The following is a 23,196-nucleotide window of genomic DNA, read 5'->3' as shown; positions in this document are numbered from 1 at the left end:
AAGCCCCGTGGAAATCAATCGAATGATGCAAAAGGCCCCTTCCTACAAGGTAGCGAGACAGCAGTCGAGCATCCATTCATCTACAACCGGCTGACTACTATTGAGCAGGGTTTCATGCCATCGCCAACATGAAGCGCTTCAGCCATTGACCAACTGGGCAAATGCAGGGGTGCTGAACTTGCATCATTATCTTGATTATAGCCGGCGCTACATTCAGCACCTTGAAATGAAGGAGAAGTGAACAAATACTGAATCCAACCCAGCCTCAGCCCAAATTGATTGACAAAGCATGCAACTTCAATACAAACACAGGTCATCGGACCATCCAGCAAAAAAAGTAAAGATACAGGTGAGCGTCAATTGATCTCACGGATTTGTTGTTCAGAAAATAAAATTTGATTGACATTTTCGGTCATAGCCCCAATAGGAAATGCGACAAAAATCATTCGATGCAAATCAATTCGAAAAAAATGGACGAGGCCGGAATCGAACCGGCGACCTTTCGCAAGCGAGGTACTGTGCGTGGCACAGTGCGAAGCGAACATTATACCCCTAAACCACACGCCCCAGGCGAACATTGTACCCGTTCGCTGGCCGGGCAAGACCCGGTCGTTGGAGGACAGTGCGAGTTTACGGGTTATATCGCCGGTCGTAATTGTTTCTGAGAGGCCCTCACCAGTTTTTGCTGTGACGTTCACGGTCGAATTTTTTATCAAAATGATGGCGCACGGTACTCGAACTGTGTTTTGCTTTGCTTGAGGGCTTGAACGTGTCTTGATTGTGTTCTGCATTCCCGGTACCTCCTCCAGGCCGTCGTGCCTTCCCTAGCAGTGCCCCCAAGTGTTGTGCCTTCCGTTTGGGTGCGTCTCCCGCTTGTGACCTTCTTGTGGGGTACCCTTTTCGTATATTTCCTAGGTAGGTGTGTAATGTAGCCTTTCCGGTGTTCTCTCTCCCCTTCTAGGCTTTGAATTTGCTTCTGGTTCTTTCCCAACATGTCTCTTTTTGTATCCCTACATGGTGTAGGTACCACCATGCCCGGTACCTAGGTACCCACCTTGCTTGCACCTTGCGAGTTGTTTGTAGGTTAGCTTGCTACCTTGAGGTCCTCGTATCTTCTCTTTCCATAATACCTTGAAGACTTATCTCTTCCTTCCACTCATGGCAAACACAAGCTGTGCCCAAAATTTGGAATCGCAGCAATCACTGCCGCCCTGCCACCATGTCCTAATTTGAACCATATAATGATTTCTGCCAAAGAAATGATCATTTTATTTTCAATAATTTACGTGCGTGCCTGAAACTATAGACAAAGCCGGGCATAATATAGGCCAGCATGTTTCGTCAAACGACATCCTCAGGTGGCGACACGATCAAAGCTGTCCTTTTGAAGCTATCGCCAGACTTTGAAGAGCTTTGCAAACTGAGAACCAAAGTATGCTGGTTCAGCCCAGTACTTGCAGTATTCGATATTTTCGAGCCAAGTAAACATGCCGCCACAAAAGTAGACAACTTCACTGACCACTCGCTCATGGCACGCCACTCGCGTCACAGGTAGCTACCATCCGTGCCGCAGACGCCCTTTTCGACGGTCAAGCGGGCCTCAATACATGGCAAACGACGCGCCACCCAGAAAGACTCCTCCTAGACATCCTCGGGCCTTCGATCGCCGCCCTCGACGCCGAGACAGACATCCTCAACATCCCTTCAAAGCAAGATGGCACTCCACCTCGCGTTCTCGATCTCACCCCCGCACCAAGCGCCTTCACCGTCGCGGCTGCCAGACGCAACCCCCACGTTCTGATCAGCGGTCTCGTCCGCCCCGGCGCTGTCGCTGACATGCAAGAGGTGCGAGAGTACATGGATAACCCGAGGCCGCCGCATGCCATCTCCGAGATGGCACTGCATGTGCTGGGGCCGGATGCGTGGGGCCGCGTCGCGCCGGTTTCCATGACGGACCGCACTAGACAACCCGGTGATGCGAGCGGGGAGCTGTTGCTCGAGGCGGCGGCCAGTCGAGTGGGGCTGTTGCAATCACCGGAGCGGGCCAACGTGCCAACCATCTACACGCAGCACATTCAAGACGTCGTGCGCATCTCGGACGAGGCGGTCGGGTCGAGCAGCGAGGTATCCGTCATCCGAGACGCGGCCATGTCGGCGACGGACCCGTTCCAGGGCCAGCGGTTCGATTTTGTGTTTGCAAGCGCCGGTGGCGAGGTCGGCCCCGTGCGGACCATGGCGCGCAGGCACTACGACGCACTAGTACAAGGCAGCCCGAGGAGGGCGGACGAGGGCGAATGCTAGCGGCCGCCCGCGCAGAGAGACAAGAAGCTGTTCCACGCACGGCGCGAGGTCAAACTTCAGGCGGCGCAGCTGATACTGGGACTGAAGCGGCTGCGGGCGGGCGGGAGGCTGGTGGTCATGTTTCGCAAGGTGGAGGCGTGGTCGACGATACGGGCGCTGCTGTTTCTGGCGTATGAGTCTTCGCTGGCTGGGGGAAGTGCCAGTCTGCACAAGTCGGTGGATGGTCCGTCGGGAACGGCCGGGGGGTTGACGGCGCGGATGGAGGCGGCCCGATCTGGGTTTTATCTGGTAGTTCGACGCTGCACGCCCATCAGTGAGTGTGGGGCCGGGTTGGTGTCGGACATGATGGCGCGGTGGAAGGCGGCGGCGGTCGGGTCGGACGAGTTGTTTGTCAGCGTGGAGGATTGTCCGGATGCTGGGGGAGCGGAGAGGATCTTTCGTGATGAGGAGTTCAAGGGGTGGTTTTTGGAGATGGCGACGCCGTTGTGGAAAGCGCAGGTGGAGGGTTTGAGGGATGTGCTGAGGCGGGTGGGCGAGTTGTAGTCGTGTTTGTTTCTTTTGGGCTTTGTTTTGGTTTTCGTGGTAGTAGGCTTGCAGCTTTGGGTTCTGAATATGGGACGGTCTGGCTACAGACTGTAATCGCAACCAAAAGGTTGAGAGGCTGAAAGCAGAGAGGCGCTGACAAGATTTAGATACAGTATTGTAAAGAGTAATGATTGGACACAGCAAGTTAAAATAGCCTTTCTGTTTCCGCCGCGCTCGTGTAACACACCTATTCATCCGCAAACTTCAACAACACACAACAGCGCTCGCATCTCACTTGATCCTCCTGTGATTTGCGTCGTTCCCACAAGCATTTCTCCCGCCTTTGGTCACCACGACACCGCAGTCGTCGCACGTTTCGTCGTAGTAAAGGTTGAATTGGATAGCGCAGATACCGCGCTTCTTCAGGACCTGTGGGCAGGTTATTGGGTAGGACTCGGTCCTAGTCTTTTTCGTGTGGGAGCAGTGCATCATCCGGGTCAGCAATTTGGTGTTTGTTGATTGTTTGCTGTTGTAGTGACCGTGTCGGAAAAAAAAGGCTTGTTCGCGATTTGCTGTTTGGGGTTTGCCCCCTTTTGTTTTTTTTTTTTTTGTTTTTTTTGTATGGATTGTTTGCCAGCCCCAGTGGTATGGAGAAGCTTTGTCAATTCAGTGGAGGTATAGCTATTGCAACAAAACCAGAAGATGGAGGTTTCGTTTTTTTCAAGGTCAGTCAGTGGCGGGATGCCTGTCTGGTTTTAAATCCCCGTAGAACAACGCTCCCCATGGCCGAGGGTTTGCTCCACATGGTCTACACAGCCACGCCATCCTTGTTCTTTTGGGCTGATTTAAGCTCCGGGGGCAGTGCCCACACGACAGGATCTTCCAGGGGTTTACGGTGACCTTTTTTTTTTGGAGATCTGCCTTGATTATTTGTCGTACTTTTCTTTCTTTTTTTTTTTCTTTTCTTCACAGATTTGTACCAATTTTGTCCATTTGTTCGTTATTGATCATCTGCTAAGATGGTTTGGCAATACAACTAACAGTTGGTCTCTGCATAAGTATGGATCATGGGAATAATTTCACCGTCCTAATAACTATCTCGTCCGCTATTATATACCAAATGGGGATTTAAGATAGTTTCGGTGAATTTTCCCCGTAACCTTCCCTGGTCTGGCGTCGCGTAGGCAAGAGTCTGATGGTTTTCCGGGCGCCATATCAATATTATTCCCCCAACTCACTTTTCAATGCCGTCATGGTCAAACACCGTACTTTTGGCTGGCGATCGGTTCACATTAGACGGTATTTAGACCTAGATTCTGCCATGGGCCTTCAACCCGCAATGCCACCCTTGCATGGAATCGCCAGAAGCTAATTCTGCCAGTCTTTCCTTCAAGTTCAATCTGTAAAATTGGGCTTTTGAGCTTAGTGGGCATTGCTCTGCTTGAATTAGAAGCTCGAGTGACTTTTCCTGTGGTAGATCGGGTGTGAATGACAAGGATGATGCAGTGGCACCTTCTATGTAATATCACCAGCTCAGTGCTCAGCGCTGAATTAAAACCTCAATGGCTACTACAGCTCAATTTGTCATTCGCGGCGTCAGTATTTGCGCCTTTCGTGGCTTGTCGCTCAAATGCTTGACCCCTCAAGGATATAAAGTGTCAAAGGCATGCTTTACTCGATACAGAATCCTCATCTTCACAGCTGGTCTAGGGATCACTGATGGGCTTGGCATTATCAATGTGGTGTCTTCGGGTGACATGCACTAGGGCCTCTATTACTCTGGCCAAGGGGTGACGGATGAAAAAAAAAAAAAAAAAAAAAAAAAAAAAAAAAAAAAAAAAAAAGAGCACATGAAAGGATCTGTGCGGAGAGATCAAAACTTTCTGCTCCTCAAATTAAGGTGACAAGAGTCAACTCGTAAAAATAAACATTGTCTTGTGTACATAGAGGATTGGTCTGTATGTGATGGTAAAAGCTGTCGCGAATGCCAAGGTATGCACATCATCGCCAGGAATAGCATGTTGAGAGATTACAATGTGATGAAAAAGCAAAATGCAAATCCAATGAAACCACGAAAATCAGATCGAATAGAATGCGAATTCAACTATTGCTTTTCCGTCGTCAAATTGTATGCCAAGTACGCCAACCGCATGAGCGCATCCCAGGCGGTTGGTACGGTTGTATCCCAGGGCGGGTGGTGATTCGGTGGGTCGATGAAGTGACAGAACTCACGTGGCAAACACGCTGTGTCGTACTTATTGGGGATATGTGCGACATCAAATTCAACTTGCTTTTTTTATTTTGTTTTATTTTCTTCTCCTTTTTTTGGGGTAACCAAACAAAAAAAAAGGCCCATGACCCTCCGATACGGCTTGGAATTTTCGGTGACAGCGGCCGACGCATACGGGAGGGCCAAATACGGCAATCGCGGAGCTTTACATAACAGGCTAAGCGTATTTTTGCGGATGCGCCAATGTGCCCAGTCGTGGGGCCTGTATTGTTGACAGCGGCAAGGGTTTTATTTAGCCGTCCAAGCCGTCGTGGTATGCCTAGAGTACATACATAGTACCTTCAGTATGTGTGCTTTCCCACACAGATTCGAATACTTCTGGTTAGCGATATTAACCTAGTATTCCGCCCTATAAGATTAAACCTAGACTTATTAAAAAGAACGGTCGACAACCCCAAAGAAGAAATCATCGCTAGTGCTATTATAAAATGGTTTATAAAACCTTGACCATCAGGTCCTGCCTTGGCGGTCATAAATCCCCCGTTGCTCATGCATGTCCCTCCTTCACACCACCAAGCAACAAACCCCAAACACCTTCCCTCCATCAGGACATCCAACCAAGATGTTCCCCCGTCTAGCCATCCTCCTCAGCTCCGTCCTCGGCGCAAGCGCATCCGTGCTGCCCACGTCGACGACGCGCGACCTCGTCTCGCGCGCCGCTCCGGTCGCATCCCTCTGCACACAGTATGCATACCTCAAGACCAACGGGTATGAAATCCTCAACAACCTCTGGGGCATCGACACGGCTACCGGAGGTGGTTCGCAGTGCACATACTACAACGGTGCCGTTGGCTCTGCGGTGGCTTTCAGCTCGGATTGGACGTGGCGCGGCAACGACAACACGGTCAAGAGCTACATATACGCCAATCGTGTGTTTGATCGGAGGCTGGTCAGCGACATCAAGAGCCTGCCCACCTCGGTGCAGTGGTCATACAACACGACAAACATCCGTGCAAACGTCGCGTATGATATTTTTACGCATACCGACGTCAATCATCCAAACTCGAGTGGTGATTTTGAGCTCATGATTTGGTAGGCTGTTTTGTTCTGTGTCGTCTTGCCAAAGTTCAATGTGCTGATGATTGAGCATCGGTTTGTAAATGTAGGCTGCAACGCTATGGAGGCATCTGGCCCATCACGGAATCGTCGACTGGCTCCCCGGTCGAGACTGTCACCATTGCTGGGTACACTTGGGAGCTATTCACGGGGTGGAACGGAGCCATGCGAGTCTATAGCTTCTTGCCGCCGAGCGGGACTTTGTACAACTCGTTCTCTGCCGACGTCAAGGTTTTCTTCGATTATCTTGGTCAAAAATACTCATTCCCTGCTAGCAAGCAGTACATGCTGAGTAAGTTTTGAAAAAAAAAAAAAAAAAAAGATTTGTTTTAACTTTGAGTCTTGGAGCTCAAATCTCTGTGTTTGCATCTTCCATTTACCCGATGGTAACTGACAATGGCAATCAGTTTACAACTTTGGCACCGAGGCCTTCACTGGTGGTCCTGCACATTTCGACGTTCCTCGTTTCCAGGCGGAGGTTCAGGTTTAGGTTGGTTGAATTAAACAATAGAATTTTGAATTTTCTTGAGCAGTTTTAGGAGGAGAAATATCAGATGTAGAGAGATGCGCTATGTACAGTCTACGTGAACTGGAACCGAAGATTTCGCCAAGGAAACATCAGTGTCCTTACACCGAATCAAGATATTGGCAATGGCAACCATCCCCACTGAACAATATCCCAGTACCCTACCACGTAGCAAGCCTAACAAGCCTGGCCAGCCTAGCGTCCATCCTGGTCCCTCAGTGGGGCGTTTTCGCCAAGGTCAAGCGAGTGGGTGACAAAAGGGAACTCACACCGAAGGCATGAGCCAGCAACCCATGTTATAATAATCAATGTAAACAGTGGTATATCTTGACCGAACCAAACTGACAGCAATGCGGAAAAAATATATAATAGGGGCGACTCTGTTTTTTTTTTTTTGCCCCTTGGAAATCCTTGCAAGATAAATGTGGCAAATGTTTTACATGAAATTCAAAATCATCTTCTCCGCTAGGCCGAGTTGTACTATTGGTAGACTTGTAGACTCTCCACTTCCCCGAACACCATCGAGATCGGGGGGCCAGGGCCCAATATTTGCTTCCGACTCCCGACTGCCGACCGCCGTATTTCCGGAGATAATGCGACCGGGGTGTTGTTGTCGAGCTACTGACACTCTAGAGAATCCATCAACGTCTGTCATGGCCTTCAGTTCGCTTTGTCTCTCCCCCCGTCGTCTGCGAACTCACCGCTCCTATGGCAGCTCGGCCGCTAGACGCGACTCCCACCCAAACCTCGAACACTTTCCGCCCTCGCTTTCCTGGCCTGCAGTACTGCAACACCGTTTTCCGCGTCCACCACGTCGCCCCATAGACTTTTTGTCGAGCACCACATGAGCGCGACAGCTCATCTCCGACGATATCGATGTTATTTGTCTTTTTATTGGTTTTCGCCAGAAGCTATATCGTCGATTGCCTCCCCGTACGAAGATGACGTCCCCGTCCAATGAGCATCTCCGAATCCCAAGATCATCTCCCCGCCCAATGATGGCCTCCCGGTACAGAGATCGCGTCCCCGTCAAATGAGCAACTTCGGAATCCAAAGATCACCTCCCCGTCCAATTATAACCTTTTCCGTACAGAGATAAAGTCCCCGTCGAATGACAACACGCCGCCTGAACTACGCCTCCTTGAACCGCAAAAAGAACCGAAAAGCTCAGCCAACCGTAGGAGCTGGGCGCGTCTTGCGACGAAAAGACAAAAACCGAACCCTCGAGCTTACTGAAAGGGTATCGCAAGTACGGCATCGATGAACCCGAGACGGAGACTAACCAGCGCCACAGTTTTTTTTTCAGTTGGCACGAATGAGGGCTAGCTAACGCGTGCAGCGTGGTGTGCGTTGACAACGCCGCCGAACCTGCGCTCATGGTTTGACTTTTTTAAGCTTATTTTGCCTTTGGCTAACAACCACGCCGACTGTAATGGGATGGACGTTGAGATACGACGACATGACGTGCGTTTGCCATCCTAGTGTTTTCCTCTCCCTTTCTGCTCTTTCTTGTCGTGAATCTTGATATCGTTTCAACCTTCCTCGGCCAAGCTAACTAACAAGAACTTATAGCCTAGCTACCAATCTGTACCACAAAGCACGACATCACGCGAGTCCTTCGTTGGAAATATACATGCACGACTTTTGTGGCGCGTTGCGAGAGCCTAGACGGTACATCAGAGAGGAAGTGGGACGATAGGTCGGCGATTGAGACGCCTGCTAGTTCTTAACCAGCTCCTTTTCCCCGTCAAAGAAAGAAGCCAATGAGGAACCAGACATTGGACATTTCAACACAAAGGACCCCTTCGAGACAATGGGCGAGTCAAGGGCAAAAGAGGGGGCCGGAGACTTTGCCCGGCAGTCCTATACAGGCTTGAGAGAGACGAGGAGAAGAAGAGAAAAAGACATGAGCTACACAAATGTCACAAAGGTGAGAGTTGGTTTGGGGAGTCCTGTGGAAAGATCAACTAGCCACAGAGATCAGCCAAGGGCAATGGCCGTCTTTACTTTGCTACGTTTTTCATACAGAGCTCGAGCATGGACAACACTTCATTATCTACGTAGATGATAGTCAGGCTCTACTATGTTTGTAATCCAGAAAACTTTTTTTCGTCGATACCTTTGCACCCTGTGCTCAAGATCATCATCTGCAGTAGAATACACATACTTAATCCTTACTCTCCCTGTTTCACAAAAACCAGCCTTCTAGAGGAAGAAAAAATCAAGCTTTGGCGTCGTTTTGTTGGCTAGCTCCTATCTGGCGGCTCTAACCCTCGTCAGTAATACATTTTCTTAAACACTGTCTTGATAACAAAACCAAAGACAAAAGTCCAAGAGACAAAACGCGACAAATGTAACTTGACCACCATAAGTCATTTTCTGGGAACCAAGATTCAAGCCGCAAGCCGACCTAATAGACGTTTGTGGTAGTCTCTGGCTAAAAGGATGCAACCCAATCACCTGGACTGGCGATGGAAAGCTTGAATAAATGCAAAAGAAGAACATGAAACTCAAAAGGAGAGAATACAAGTAAAATCAAAAATAAGCAAGAACGTCGTCAAGCGTTATACGGGTAAGACAAAAAGAACAACCAAAAAGAGGGGAAAGACGGAGAAAAGAAATTTTGTCCCACGCCCCTTTTCAAAAAAAGTAAAAAAAAAAAAACACGAAAAAACAAACAAAAAAACAAACAAAAAAAAAGAAAACACAAAACACATGTTACCTACCTATTCATGTCCTTGCTCCTCAAATCCTCCAAGGCCTCTGCGGCCGCAGGATGACCCCTGGCCATCTCTGCCAGCTGAGCCAACGCCAACGCGACGCCGGCATTCTGCACGCTCTCCCTTCTCATGCCGCCGATATGGCCGTGTCTGCTGCTGACGCTGCTGCCCCGATCACTGCCTCCTCCTCCTCCCCCACCTCCTCCTCGTCGCCCACCATCGCCCACCCCATTCACCACACCGTCCACCACCCCATCAACACCACCACCGGCGGCATCGGTTGTAGCTCCCCCTCTTGCCTCGATCCAGTCCTGCTCCAGCAGCATCAGGCCCGCGGCGTAGACAAAGTACGGCAGGAAGGCGGGCGTCCGCCGCAGCGTGTGGATGCGCCGAAAGGACTGGGCCAGCGCGATGACGGCGTGCGCCGACTCGGTGCAGATGGTCCGCGGGCTGACCCGGTCGCCCGTCGCCGTCGTGATGGTCGTCGTCGTCGTCATCGTCATGCTGGTCGGCCCGGATGATCCTGATGACATGTCAAAGTCGTAGCCGTCGGTGCTGTCGTGGCTTAGTTGGTCGGCCAGCGGGCGGAAGAGAACGCCGAGGTAGAAATGGTAGTACATGCTTTTGGAGGTGGGGTGGGTTTTGATTTTTTTTTGATGGTTTGTTAGAAGGTTCTTTTTTTCTTCCCCGGGGGGGCTTGTGATTATGAGCTTGAAAGAATATTGGGTTGAGAGATGAGATGAGATCATTGTCCTTTGGGTCATGATTCCTTCATCCCATGTGCAGGTATCCCAGACAAAAACCATCCTTAACTGTATTTTCAAAGGACAAAAACAAAATCAATGCAAAAATACACAAGGTTAAAACTCACTGGAGAAACAAACTAGACGGCGTCCCTTCGGCCACGGCATCCCGCAGCACCCCGAGCGCAGAGTTGTACCACTCGAGGCACTTTTCATAGACGCCCAGAACGACGGCGGGATCTTTTGACATTGGGAGGGACAAGGTCGTCCCGATGATGCAAGTCAGGTCGAATACTACGTCGGAAAACTTTCTCGTGCGGCTCCCGGCGTTCTCTCTGAGCCACGGCTGCCACGACAATGAACGTAGGGCGCCTGGCTGCGAGTATGTCACTAGTTCTAGGATGCTGTTTTTTTTCCCCCCATGTGGTAACACACGGGTAAAGGTATTAGCATCATCGTGACAGCTTGACAAATGGGAGACAAGGGGTAAAGTCTAGGTGGCAAAAGAAAAAAAAAAAAAAAAAAGAAAAGAAAAGGGGGGTGGGGGGAGTAAGCGAATATAAGTACCTGGCCAGCGTATAAGCACCCGCGTACGTCTCGGCAACTTCTTGCCTCGTCAGGCTAGACGTGTCAGTCGGCGACATCCCTGCTGGGGCTGTCGTCTCCCGCCGCAGCAGCTCCAGTGTTCCTTGAAGACAGCGCTCGGCCAGGACGCGCGCGAACCCTTCGTTGCCGTTACACACTTCAAAGAGAGACAAGAGGCCAAGCGCCTGCACGTCTGGCAGCCTCGCGGGTTGCGTCTCGTCCGAGAGCAGCATCAGCCCGCGGTCAAAATACAGTTTGCCCGGCTGTTGTTGTTGTTGTTGTTGCTGCTGCTGCTGCTGGTGATGAAGTTTATGGTGATGGTGGTGGTGGTGGTGATCCATGAGCTGTCTCTCACTCGTCGTCGTCGTCGAGGGGCCCGGCGCAGAAGTCCTCGGGTCCCTGTTGGCCAGGGCATCGTTCAGCCTCGTGCTGACAGCCATGATGGCGTACTCGAGCGCGTTTGAGCAGTATCGGTCTCTGCTCGTGGCGAAATCTGTCAGGAAGGCGACGCGGTCGATCATGGTCAGCGGTGGGCATTCCCATGAGAATAGGAGGTTGACGTGGTATTCCATGATGGCGGTCGAGAAGATGCGGGGGCCGCCCCGCATTTGGTCAAAATTCGTCGTTGTCGTCGTCGTCGGGGGTTGTTGTGGTGGTGGTAGTGGTGGTGGCGGCCATGAGGATGCCGAGTCGCGCTGCTGTAGCGGCTTAGGATGCGGTCGCGGGAGCGGCGGGGACGTGGTTGCTGATGAAGACTCGGACCCGGCCGAAGTGTACGATTCTGAGAGTTTTTTCATCGGCGGGAGCATTCCCGGCGCCACTGCCACTGGAACCGCCATAGTCATCCCGTCCGGGCTGATGCTGGAGCGAATCATGCCCACGTCGAAAGGGAGACCCGTCAACATGGGAGCGTGTGAGCTCGACGCGGAAGAGGAGCCGCGTCTAAAAGTAACCGCGCCATTTACATCACCGACACCAACACCACCGCCACCTCGCGCCCCGTCAGCTAAGACGGCTGCTCGCGACGACGCTCCATCGACTGCAACTCCGGGATTCCTCGAGGTCAAGCCCAGAACCTTTTCCTCAATCTCGGCGACGGAATCGCCGCGCTGGAGCTGCTCCAGCACGATGCCGCTGGTGCTAGGCGACCTCAACGCGTCCAGGACCGTGTCGGTGCTCTCCTGCCTCCTCTTGAGCTCCTGTATCTCGGACCGCAGCCCATCCTTTGACGTCCACTCCTTGACGCTGTAGTTGCAGGGTTCTTGTCGAGCTTGACAGTTGGAGCAGGGGTGTTGACCATCGCACTATTTTGTAGGTTTGGGTGGTTTCGCGCCGGAGGTTTTTGGTCCTTGGGTCAGTTCTATGGTAACGGTGGGAATTTGGATCCGTCCGTCCCCTGGACCAAAGAAAGAAAGAAAAAAAAAAACAGAAGAAGGGCAAGGGGAGGGGGTGTGGTATTTGAAGTGTGTGAGAGCAAAACAAACCCCAAAGGCAAGTAAGTCTAGTACTACTAAGATCCCGGTCCTCCCTCCTGACACAAGCAATATAGCGAAAAGTCAAATGAGGCAGAGGCCAATGGTGAGTCCGAGTCCCTTGTGGATCTGTCAATGCTGGGGTTGGGGTGGAAGGAGGAAAGGGGCCGGTACGGAAAAAAGGAAGACGGACGGACAGACAAACAAAAACCAGGTCCAGTCTAGAAATCGAAGACACACTTGCCAAGCAGAAGATACAAACAGGCAAAGGTGACTGGACCGGTTGGAGTGTCTCTTTTTTTTGTTTTTACCCTCCTCTCTTTGTTTCTCTTGATGGATGCCAACTTACCTTTCTCTTCTTCTTGCGGCATTTGCTGCAGGCCCGGACGGTCAGCGCGCCTCTTGCTGACATGGTTCATGCCGGGGATCTTGTGGTCTGATTTTTTTTTGTCTGTTTTCTTTTTTTGGAGGGGTTCCAAAAAATCTGGTAGTTTCAGTCGGGGTAGTAGAACTATGGTCAACAGAATGAATGGTATTGGGAGACAAAGAGAGAAAGTAAGGAGAACCACAAAAAAAGACGAGCCTACGCGTCCCGTTAACTCTCCTGTTGTAATGGAAATATCCCGTTTTGTGATGAATCGCGGTGACGTTGCCAGTTTTTTTTTGGTTTCTTTGTCCAATATCGCCCCCTAAAAGGTGCGGTTCCCTATGATGGAGAATTGATCTTTTGGTAGTCAGGAGAGATTTGATCGGCGAGATATTGTCAAAGTACCAACTGGGTGGGAAGGAGGATTTTTTTCCACGACAGCCCGCCTTTTCCAATCAATCGCATTGAAACCAACCACTGGGATCTCGCAGCAGGTAGGGGGGTCCCCCTTTCGATTAGAGTACATCATCATAAATATCTGGGTCACGAATTAAAACAAACCTTTTTTTTTTTTTTTTCTCACCTAGGGTTCTTTTGTTGGTATGCAAAAAATCAGCGCGTATGATTTTGGACCCACTAGGATCCTGTTTAAAAAAAAAGAAAATTCATTGTGCACCATCTCAAATAACCAAAAAAAAAACTAAATAAACTAGACAGACCCACGCGAGCCACGCATTCGCTTTCCGGCAAGCAGCTCCAGTTCCCTTGGCCTGCCGATGAGGGGCCGAGAACAGTGGGAGAAACGCTGAGCTGGGTGAGGTCCCCTTCGGTGTCTGCCGCCGAACGAGGGGACCTTGGGGACCTTTTTTTTCTGGGTCTTGGCTAAAGTGAGGCGGTAAGGCTTCCATTTCTGCCAGAGTCATGAGAGAGTGGACGTTTAATGCTGGGATGAACTTAAGGTGGAGATAAAGGGATAATATCAAAACACATATAGCTCTAACTTTGGATATTTTGACTTTTGATACCAAGTCCAAGCAAACTGTTTGGAGCTGTTGTTAATTTTATTCCATAGTTACTGATTCAATCCTTTTTTTCTCGGTGTTTGCTCCATTCCACCAGCTGTAAAGTATGCCTGTAGCCATAGCGTTGATGATGCTAACCTAAACCCGGCACAATTGCCGGCGGCACCAGCTGATACCCCAGCTCTCTCATTGGCAACCGCACAACAGGGAGAGAGATGGTCGGCTCGGCGCAATAGCACCTTCTTGAACATTCGGCAATTTTCCATGCACATCCGGTGCAGGTGGAGAGAATGATCCTCTGCAACCTCATCCCGTGCACCGTCATACGCACGTAGGGCGCATGTTGACAGGGGGTTCTGGGACGTGAAAAATTTGGGGGAAGAGGAGAAGACAAAGAGAACAAGAGTGTATGAAAAAAATAAAAAAAATAAAAAAGATAAGGAAAAAAAACAGGAACGGAAATTCTTCTGAAACTTCAAAACAAAGAAAGAAGATGGATGCAAGGGAGTGAGTGGCTTGCCCTATTTTGCCCACACCCCCCCATACATAGCAGGGCCAAAACGGTTGATCAACCGAGACCAGGTTAACCGCATTATTGGTGTTGTGGTTTTGTTGCCGCCAATAGGATGGGAATTTGCAGAGACAGAGTCCATCTCCGGGGGAAGAATCTACTTTGGGATCAACATAGAACATTTGTTCGACGATCACGCACTTTTCTTTTATTCCCCATTGATACAGTCGTTTCTCCCTTTTGTGTTACAAGCAAAACGGTCTCAGAATGAAGCTTGATCGGAGGAAAACAACAGTCAATCGCTTGCCTCAAAGAAAAACAACAAATTGAGTCCCCTTGACCATCTGAGGATCCGAGCATGATGCTTGACCCCACCCCCTGACCTTGAAAAGGTGAGAGAAACCAAGAACAGGCAGACACCCGTCCCGCTAAAAAATAACCAAATGCGTGACATTGATGGTGTGAGGGACAAACTGCGACCGGACAGCGCAACATGCCACTTTTTTTGGCGTAGTACGCATGGTGGCTGCATCCACTATGCTTTGACAGTAGGTATCTCAAGCAAGCTCAGGTAGGCTTTCTGGACGTGCGGGCAGCACACATTGCTGCATTTTGATCGCTATAGGTCTGACAAACCAATTGATTTTTTTTTTCTCACCAAGAGGAAAAAAAGGCAACAAGGTCAGGCAACCATCAAGGGGAAGGTTGCAGTAATGACAGGTGCATCCTGTTTTTTTTTTCCCTCCCCCAGCTCATAAAACATGAACCGCCAAGGAGATATTATGCGCTGGATTCACACATGAAGGTTAACCGTTGATGAATTGAAATAAACGCAGCTGCCCGAGCGTTTCTGTAATGACTTATCCATTATATTTTTGTGCCTCATTTTAAACAAACCCTAACATGATTATCAGATAATATCCCATAGAATACAAAATGCTGTCATCCATGTTACTTCTGTCGATCAAACAGTCACGTAGTGTTACCAACACACAACCACAGTGCAGCAGCCGCATCCCCTACAGTATAGCAGAATAGACCAGCTACTGTACGGCAATTCATCCGACGACTTGACACCCCACATGTGGTCCCCCCTCACTCACTCTCCGACTCTTGTATTCGTCCCATAAAGGTAATTAGGTCGTCGGCTTGTCGCTGGGCGGGAATAATCTGGATACGGCTTTGAAACGTTTTGTATGCGAGTGAGTGGTTGCGACTTATTACGATACGAGCAATACGAGGGCACGTGGGGATTAAATGTTTTATAGCCATCCAGAGTAGTATGGGAGTAGATGCGGCAAACGACGAACTTCTTGATTTTCTTTTTCTTTTTCATTCTTTTTTTTTTTTTTTTTTTTTTTTTTTTTTTTTTTTTTTTTTTTTTTTTTTTTTTTTTTTTTTTCTTTGCCCATCTTTTGTCTTTTTCGCAGGGGCGAGAAAGGTTCGCCTCTTGCTTTACTGCCTAAAGTCAGTTTGGCCGCGGGGGAGGGACCTAGACCTAGTCCGCGGGGTCATAATCGAGCGAGTTAATTGGACATGCTGTATATCTTATGTGCTCAGTTGGAACAATCCTTACTGTTTGTTTTTTTATATCTTTTTCTTCATCCTGTCATCATCGTTTATTATGCCTTTTACAGGCACCGCTAGTAGTGACCGAAACTTGAGTTCGTACTGCGTATCCAAAACAAAACAAATTAGCTACCTTCCTACAGTACCTAACCTAACTTAATTAGCTCAGAATCGCTTCAGTCAGGGACAGCTCATAACCACGTGGCGGGCCTTGGTTGCAAATTTCGGATAAACAGGGTATGATGTCACCCACTTCTCTGCGTTTTTTGTGGGCGAGTACCTACAGTAGCAGAGTCGTATACCTAAGCCGAGCGTAATAGTGACGTCCCCGCTCTGGGCGGAAGCAGGTAGGGTCCAACCACTAGAAGCTTTTCCCCATCCTCGCCCCGTTATTGATCGCATTTCAGGCCCGTCCAATCAAGCTGCGGAACTCGGGCCGGACCTTTTTGTGTGGACAACCGACGTCCGAGCAACCATTTCGTCAAAGTAGGGGGGGGGGGGTTCATAAGGGGAATGAATGTATGATAGCTTGATAAAGTGCCAAGGTTGGTGTGATTAACATGACACGTATTGAGGCCAGTGATAGTTGAGAAATAACCCTAGACAGTTTAAGTTCGTAGAAAAAAGAATAGGAAATATAAAATAAAAATAAAGAAAACACAAAAAAAACAATGGCTGTACCAAATAAAACAAATTGAGAACTGAGGACCCAGGTTGCCCAGTCAAACCATTGGTCAAGGGAGACTCGGCACATTCCGTAAGTAAAGTCAGGTTTAGAGGACCCCCAACCGGTGGGTAAACCAAGGCAAAACTCTGCTAATTAATGCCTGTCGGTCGGTCTCTTTACCAAAAACGACAAACAAATTGAGAATCTCGGTTAGATGTAATGCCAGCAAGTTGTGACAGCCAGCTGCGCTTACTTGTGTTTGTCGTAAGCAAATATTAATAATTAAACTTGCGCGTTCCGAAATCGGCCCAACTTTCCCCCTTGAAAAAATTGTCACTTCACGACACTTTTAACATGTGCAATGTGCAATTGAGTTTCTTGGTGACTTGACCTTGCGACAATGTTGCGACAAGGAACAGGAATAAAGAGGCAAACCAAAACAAACCAAAACAAAACATCAGAACCTGGGCTGTTCGTCTACACTAGTTCGTCGATCTTTCTGGGGTAGCTTCTCAAGTAGCGATCGGAAGAACAGACCCAGGCGACCAAAGCGCCAAATGCCTTGTGCATTTTCTTTCTCGCAATTGCTTATTGTGATCACTTTTTTTGCGTTTATCTCACCTTGGAAAGATATTACTTACTTGTCTGCCTTGGAATGACGGACAGGGCGGCGACAGAGAGCGCGCCTGTCGTCCCATGTCTTGGTTAGCTATTACCTAACAGCCTTCCCTGGACCTGGGAAAGAATAAGTTCATCGGTAACATGACTTGAAAATGACCTGAAAAAGAACGGGCTAGAGTTCGGTCGTAAAAACAAAGCCACTAAAAAGGTTAAGTTAAAGCAAGGAACATGAATCTGGGATTTTTGCTTTCTGTCTGTGGTTTTTAGTTCCGGGTCGGTCGGCCAACTTTTAGGAGGGTCGCCTGAGTAGGCCAAGTCCTTGGATGACACAGGGTATTTCCTCTCTCATCCCCCACCGCCACAGAAAGACAAAAACAGAGTAAAACGCAAACACAAGCAAAAATGATGTGCATGTTCTAGACTCCCAGCGGGTCGACTTCCCAATCGTGTGGTTACGGTTCAGACCGTGTGCTAGCCTAACGTTTGGGTACTTTGCCCCTACCTTGCCTTTCCTATTTTGACGAAACGAACGGAAGAGAAAAGAAAAAATGGAAACTTTTCGGCTGCGAATGATGGCTTTTGATGGAATCCCAATTCATTGACGTAGGTATTCCACCTTACTGCGGGGCGACCTTAATGACCTTAATGACCTTAATTCGTGGGCCACACACAAGTTTGCCTGGGAGGGCGGAAGCTTGCATCAATTTTAGCGGCCCAACGCTTTCTTTTTTTCCTAGCTCATCATCAACTTTCTTTCCGCTTCGCACGCAAAGACTTCATCGATTGCGATTGTGCTACCACATCAGGACAGACCGCTTATCAGTCATCGTCTGCATTTCTTACTTTCAAAATGCATTTATCATCAGGTCGAATGCACAGACACGTAGAAAGGGCATCATTAACTGTCAAAGAATGGGCGCAATTGGACAGTCGTCTCTGTAATTTAACGGGGCGGGCAGAAAATCCCTTGCACCTGCCACTCCCTTGGCAGGTCTGATCGTCGGAACCTTGGGAAGCAAGCGAAGGGTGCTGCTGATCAGCCGTCCAATGAGACGCAATTATGCCGGTACTTGTAGCGACCGGGATGGTAGGGACCGACGTCTTTTTGATGGCCTTCAACCTCGATCGTAGCATCATCGATCGTCGTGACTAACCCCAATCTGTAGCAAGCGCCCTGTTGATGTCACACCTGCGTCTTCCACGGCCCGTCCGCTGTTTGTCATAGAGGTCCCAATTGGCAATACCGGCGCTAGTAGACTTTTTTTTTTTCCTCCCCTGTGGGGTTTTTGATGCGGAAGAGTCGGGAGGTAGGTAGTATTGTAACTATCGAAAATGCTGTAGGGCGGTCTCGCCGCAAACACTCCAGCCCCCCCGCCCGTGCTTGCTTGCTAACCCATGAGGTCTTGTCGTCACGGAAGCTCTGGCTAAGCCAAAAACCTTGACGCTGGTGTGATATCAGCACTTTCCCGACTTTTCCGGTTTTTGTGATTGCTATGTGACACATGTGTCTCGCCCTTCCCGTTGCCCTATATCTAGGACCACGGGTCACCTCAAGTCTCTCACCTCACCTTCACTCTCCCATCATCAAACAACAAAGCATTCCAAAGATACCCAAACAAAACCTGGCCGAGTTATAGCCTCTGTTTACTACGTTAATCAACCTCCACAACTCCCATCGATCAACAAAACTTGAACGATCTTCGAGCACAAAGATATCTGATCGTCCCTCTTCAAACAAAACCACTACCCTTCCACAAAAATAAATCCATAATCAACACAAACAGACACAATGGCAGTTCTCGGCTTGGGTCTCATGGGTAGCGCCGCCCTCACTTGGGTGGCTGCCGCCATCGTCATGGGCATCACTGCCTACTTTGTCCACACTGAGCGCACCGTCTACGGCTACGACGGCGGCCGCCACCTCGTCTACACTCTTGTCGTTGCTGTCCTGACGGTGATTGTTTACCCGGTTGTCCTCTTCCTGTCTCGTGGTGACACTGGCAACCGCGGCAGGCTCATGCCCGTCAACCTCGTCTTCAGCTACCTCTGGCTCGCCGCTTTTGTTGTCAACACTGACGATTGGGCCGCCAACAACTGCCGCGTCTCGCGTCCCTTCACCGGCATCAACGGCGACGGCGACAACCTTTGCGGTCACAAGCACTCGGTCATGGCCTTCAGCTTCCTGGCCTTCTTCTTCACTGCCATTAACACTGCCGCCGAGGGCTTCTTTGCCCGCCGCGGTGATGCCGCCTACGTCGACAAGCGCCACGGCCACGCCACCACCACCAGCACCGTCTAAATGGGTCTCTCCCATTAAAGTCGTTTTGAGCGCAGCAGCAAGCAACTACAGATGCTTGGACAAGATACCATACACTCTCAATACGAAGACGAGGCTCGGGTGGAGGCTCTGAGTGAACGAGGTACTGCGGAGGAGAATGGCTTCACATCTTTTGTCGAGGCGATGATTTTACCTCTTGCGATTTTTCTGATACCCTCTACGACTTATGACTTCAGTCAAGCATTGAAGGTCTTTTTTTTTTATCATTTACTTTTTCGCGTCGGTGTTTTTATTTTTTCAGTTTGACTTGTACGATGCATGATATGGAATGCCTGGGAGTCGAGCATATTTCTTAATACCACAGCCCCTAATTAGTCTAGATTCTAATTGAATCGATACACTCTTTGAAATATCCGCACCTCATTGGCTTTGCGCAATTGTGAATATTATTGTCTCGTGAAGTCTGGAATTCTCGCTACCCTGCTGAATTGGAAACGACAATGACGACAATTACACCAATTACACGGAGAACGTCATAATGACTTGGCGTGGCGTCATGTGGCGCACCGCCACAATTAGTCAAGAGGATTCAGCTGAATGCAAACGGGGTCTGGACGTTCGACAATCAATTCTACCGGTACCACAGCAACGTCCAGGCAGCGGAATCCGCGGGTGGCCGGTTTGGGAGGAACGGGAATTTAGACAAGTCCGATTGAAATCCTTTTTGGCGCTACTGCGAAACATTTCGACATGAACGGCAGTGCAGTAGTTTTGGTCATCGCAAGAAAATTGTGCGAAACCGTTAGTTATGATGTATTTCTTCTTATTTTCTGCATGCATGCAGTGAAAATGAAGATTGGAAAATCTCATGAGTAGACACAAGCTAGCCAGATAGACCAATAGCCCGCGATGCACTTGGCGTCCGTCGCCCAGGATTGAACAAATTACAAAAGCGGACATGGAAATCAGCGATTAGAATGAGGCCATTTCTCAGAATGCCATCCCGATCAATCCGTTGCAGGGATTCCAGATCCTTTTGGCACCCAAACGCGCGGTGCAGACAGGCTTGACAAAAATTTCCATGTGTGGGGACTTGCCGCCCCGGATAGCTGGAAGCCGAATGGCCTGTTTTGTGGATATCGTTGGGGGTTTTTTGCTTGCCCTGTGGTAGTGCTTGCTTCTGTTGGCTCCTCTCCAGGCGTCGGGTTTCGCGCATTAGATGGAGATTTGATCTTCTGGCGAGGTGGCGCACAGACCAAGCGGACACCTGTTCGTAGACCTACTAAAGTCAACGGCGATCGGCAATTTTTACGGTGACGCAAATGAAAACAGAAAAAAAATAAAGAAGAAAAGAGACATCGACTTTTTTCTGGTTCATAAGACAATCACAGTCGCGAATTCCGTCGTTTGCGACAGTGAAAATATCAAAAAGCAGTCATGGCTCCAGCAGTCAGAACCAAGTACGAGTTCTTTGGACCGTGAGTGCACCCGAAACTGCGACGGCAGTCAATCAATCGAAAATCGATCAATCGCCCTCGATTTGCCCAGTGCTACCTGCTGACAGTCCAAACAGTCCCGGTGCAACCGGCATCGTCTTCGGTCTCCCGGTGCTTTTGTGGACATTGTTCTTCGCATGCAATGACGTCTCAGGATGCCCGGCGCCGTCGCTGCTGAGTCCCCGAGACCTCACGTGGGCCAAGCTCAAGTCCGAGATTCCGTGGCCCGAGAATGGCGTCCGTGGCTTTGTCAGCTGGGAGGTTACCTTTTGGGTCTTTGCCTACTACTTCCTCAGCCTTGTCCTCCACCGCGTCATGCCGGCTGAGGAAGTGCTCGGGACTAAATTAAAGGAGTCGGGTCGTCCCCTCAAGTACCGATTTAATGGTACGCCGTGCAATAATAAAGTGGCCACAACGCTACACATGCCTATCGGACGTCTTGCGTGCTAACTTTGTGATCCGACAGCTTTCAACGCCACCGTCGTTCAGCTCATTGCTTGCGCTTTCGGCACCTATCTCCATGGCGCTGACTTTGTTGTTTGGAGGTTCCTGACCGACAACTACCTGCAACTTTTAACGACCAACATCATCCTGGCGTATGCGATTTCCATCTGGGTCTACGCAAAGAGCTTCTCCGTCAAGCCTGGCGACTCCGAACTGCGTGAGCTTGCCCAGGGTGGTCACACTGGCAACCTGATCTATGACTTTTACATTGGCCGTGAGCTCAACCCTCGCGTTACGTTGCCGTTTTTCGGCGAGATCGATATCAAGACCTTCCTCGAGATGCGCCCCGGTCTGACCGGTTGGATCCTACTCAACTGCGCCAACATTGCCAAGCAGTACCGCAACTATGGCTTCGTTTCCGACAGCATCCTGTTCACGACAGCCGTGCAGGCCTACTACGTCCTCGAGGGCCAGTACATGGAGGCGGGCATCCTGACGATGATGGACATTACAACCGACGGCCTCGGCTTCATGCTTACTTTTGGTGACATCGCATGGCTGCCCTTCCTCTACTCCACTCAAACCCGTTACTTGTCCACTTACCCGGTCACACTCGGCCCCGTCGGTCTGGCAATTGTTAGCGCCGTCTTCGCCACGGGTTTGTACATCTTCCGCGCGTCCAACACACAAAAGAACCTCTTCCGCAGGGACCCCAACCACCCCAGCGTCCGCGACCTGTCATACATCCAAACCAAGCGCGGTACTCGTCTGCTCACCGCAGGCTGGTGGGGTATGTCTCGCCACATCAACTACTTTGGCGACTGGCTGCAGGCTTCGCCATTCAGTCTCCCGACCGGTATTGCCGGCTACATGATCCTGCCCGCCGGCAGCGCGGTCGCCGAGGCCGGCGCGACCATGCTCGACGGTCGCCAGGTCATCCAGGGGGCGGCCCGGGGCTGGGGTATGCTATTCACCTACCTCTACGTCGTCTATTTTGCCGTCCTGCTCATCCACCGCGAGGGCCGTGACGACGTGGCCTGCACCGAGAAGTATGGCGAGGACTGGGAGACGTATAAGAAGACTGTCAAGTACAGGATTCTGCCGTACGTGTACTAGACGTGTGGCAAACTGGATGCTGTCTATTGGGGAGTCTCGGGGGTGGTTTAAATCGCTTGGAGACACTCGAAGTAAAGCGTACTAGGGAAGCCGGCTTATGCTCGGTTGGGTAGCTCGCACGGTACTTGGACAACGAAGTGGATAGGGTGCATGGGATTCGCCTGCAGGACCCGGCGATTCCACATATACAGATTATAATTTAATAGCAAAGCAATCAATCTTCCCAAATCAAGTTGGAAGCAGTACAGTTTTGCCATCGATCACCAAACTCCCATCAATGATCAATGCAGCAGATCAACATCGATATACAGAGGGAGAGCTCATCGCGGTGAGCGATCCGAGTGCGACAACATGGTCATCTCACGACCCGAGATGGTTGAGAGAAAATCAGGGCTTGTGTAACTAACAGTACTAAAAGCTGACAAATGAAATCCTCAACAAAACAGGATGGTATTCCTGTTGGTAGTCTGTTCATACATAAGCGGGGAGACCCACAGTGAAGCTCAAGATGATCACTTCCCAAAACCTGTTGTAGTACAAACACATGAACAAAACCCGCGAATGGTTTTCAAAGGACCTCCATTTGTCGTGTAACCGACAGCAAACTTACTCACCTACGATCCATCACAATGACACAAACATAACAACAATGTCCGTTCGCAAAGGTTCATGCCTCTGCGGCAAAATCACGCTCAAGATACACGGCCCTGCCCTCTCTGCCAACCTGTGCTACTGCACCAACTGCCAAAAGTCCCTCGGTTCCGTCTTGGCTTCCTTTGCGACCTTTGCCGCCGCCGTAAGTGCCCCCCTTAACCTGGCTTGCCTCGGCACAACTCGCTGTCTCACCAAGAAAACCCTAACCCAGCCCCCCCCCCCACCCCCCCCCC

General features: G+C 49.9%; 7 protein-coding genes across 7 annotated transcripts in view; 5 read left to right on the top strand and 2 right to left on the bottom strand.

The window, feature by feature from the left end:
• Nucleotides 1-1,333: 1,333 nt before the first annotated feature.
• PgNI_00161 (uncharacterized protein) lies at nt 1,334-2,844 on the top strand (the record flags this gene model as incomplete). The annotated part of the gene is made up of 3 exons (XM_031120244.1): nt 1,334-1,432; nt 1,552-2,259; nt 2,317-2,844. 3 exons carry the CDS (start codon nt 1,334-1,336, stop codon nt 2,842-2,844), a joined length of 1,335 nt encoding a protein of 444 aa, XP_030987202.1.
• A 2,834-nt stretch (nt 2,845-5,678) lies between these two features.
• On the top strand, nt 5,679-6,846 carry PgNI_00160 (uncharacterized protein; the record flags this gene model as incomplete). The annotated part of the gene is made up of 3 exons (XM_031120243.1): nt 5,679-6,148; nt 6,223-6,464; nt 6,580-6,846. The coding sequence occupies 3 exons, from the start codon at nt 5,679-5,681 to the stop codon at nt 6,660-6,662; spliced, it is 795 nt and encodes a 264-aa protein (XP_030987201.1). The 3' UTR covers nt 6,663-6,846.
• A 2,574-nt stretch (nt 6,847-9,420) lies between these two features.
• On the bottom strand, nt 9,421-12,963 carry PgNI_00159 (uncharacterized protein; the record flags this gene model as incomplete). Its single annotated transcript, XM_031120242.1, has 4 exons — nt 12,568-12,963; nt 10,729-12,050; nt 10,290-10,565; nt 9,421-10,039 (listed from the first exon to the last, which is right to left on the bottom strand). Exons 1-4 carry the CDS (start codon nt 12,628-12,630, stop codon nt 9,421-9,423), a joined length of 2,280 nt encoding a protein of 759 aa, XP_030985860.1. The 5' UTR covers nt 12,631-12,963.
• A 2,622-nt stretch (nt 12,964-15,585) lies between these two features.
• PgNI_00158 (uncharacterized protein) lies at nt 15,586-16,071 on the bottom strand (the record flags this gene model as incomplete). The annotated part of the gene is made up of 2 exons (XM_031120241.1): nt 15,586-15,789; nt 15,972-16,071. Coding segments are annotated over 2 exons (159 nt in total), but the record flags the coding sequence as incomplete, so codon positions are not given.
• Nucleotides 16,072-18,764: 2,693 nt separating this feature from the next.
• Nucleotides 18,765-19,274, top strand: PgNI_00157 (uncharacterized protein; the record flags this gene model as incomplete). The annotated part of the gene is made up of 1 exon (XM_031120240.1): nt 18,765-19,274. One exon carries the CDS (start codon nt 18,765-18,767, stop codon nt 19,272-19,274), a length of 510 nt encoding a protein of 169 aa, XP_030985866.1.
• A 1,279-nt stretch (nt 19,275-20,553) lies between these two features.
• On the top strand, nt 20,554-22,537 carry PgNI_00156 (uncharacterized protein). The gene is made up of 3 exons (XM_031120239.1): nt 20,554-20,731; nt 20,827-21,134; nt 21,216-22,537. The coding sequence occupies exons 1-3, from the start codon at nt 20,691-20,693 to the stop codon at nt 22,307-22,309; spliced, it is 1,443 nt and encodes a 480-aa protein (XP_030985867.1). The 5' UTR covers nt 20,554-20,690; the 3' UTR covers nt 22,310-22,537.
• Nucleotides 22,538-22,764: 227 nt separating this feature from the next.
• Nucleotides 22,765-23,196, top strand: part of PgNI_00155 (uncharacterized protein) — a 1,082-nt gene continuing 650 nt past the window's right edge. Inside the window, exon 1 of the mRNA XM_031120238.1 lies at nt 22,765-23,105. Coding sequence (XP_030986209.1) covers nt 22,854-23,105 — 252 coding nt within the window. The 5' untranslated portion in view covers nt 22,765-22,853. The remainder of the gene's footprint in view (nt 23,106-23,196) is intronic.

Source organism: Pyricularia grisea (genome assembly GCF_004355905.1).
Source record: "Pyricularia grisea strain NI907 chromosome Unknown Pyricularia_grisea_NI907_Scaffold_1, whole genome shotgun sequence".
Lineage (NCBI taxonomy): Eukaryota > Fungi > Ascomycota > Sordariomycetes > Magnaporthales > Pyriculariaceae > Pyricularia > Pyricularia grisea.
This window is presented reverse-complemented; position numbering and strand designations above follow the sequence as displayed.

Coding starts and splice junctions, on each gene's coding strand:
- PgNI_00156 (XM_031120239.1), top strand. CDS start 20,691: ATGGCTCCAGCAGTCAGAACCAAGTACGAGTTCTTTGGACC. Junction 20,732..20,826: donor AAGTACGAGTTCTTTGGACC/GTGAGTGCACCC, acceptor CAGTCCAAACAG/TCCCGGTGCAACCGGCATCG. Junction 21,135..21,215: donor CCTCAAGTACCGATTTAATG/GTACGCCGTGCA, acceptor GTGATCCGACAG/CTTTCAACGCCACCGTCGTT.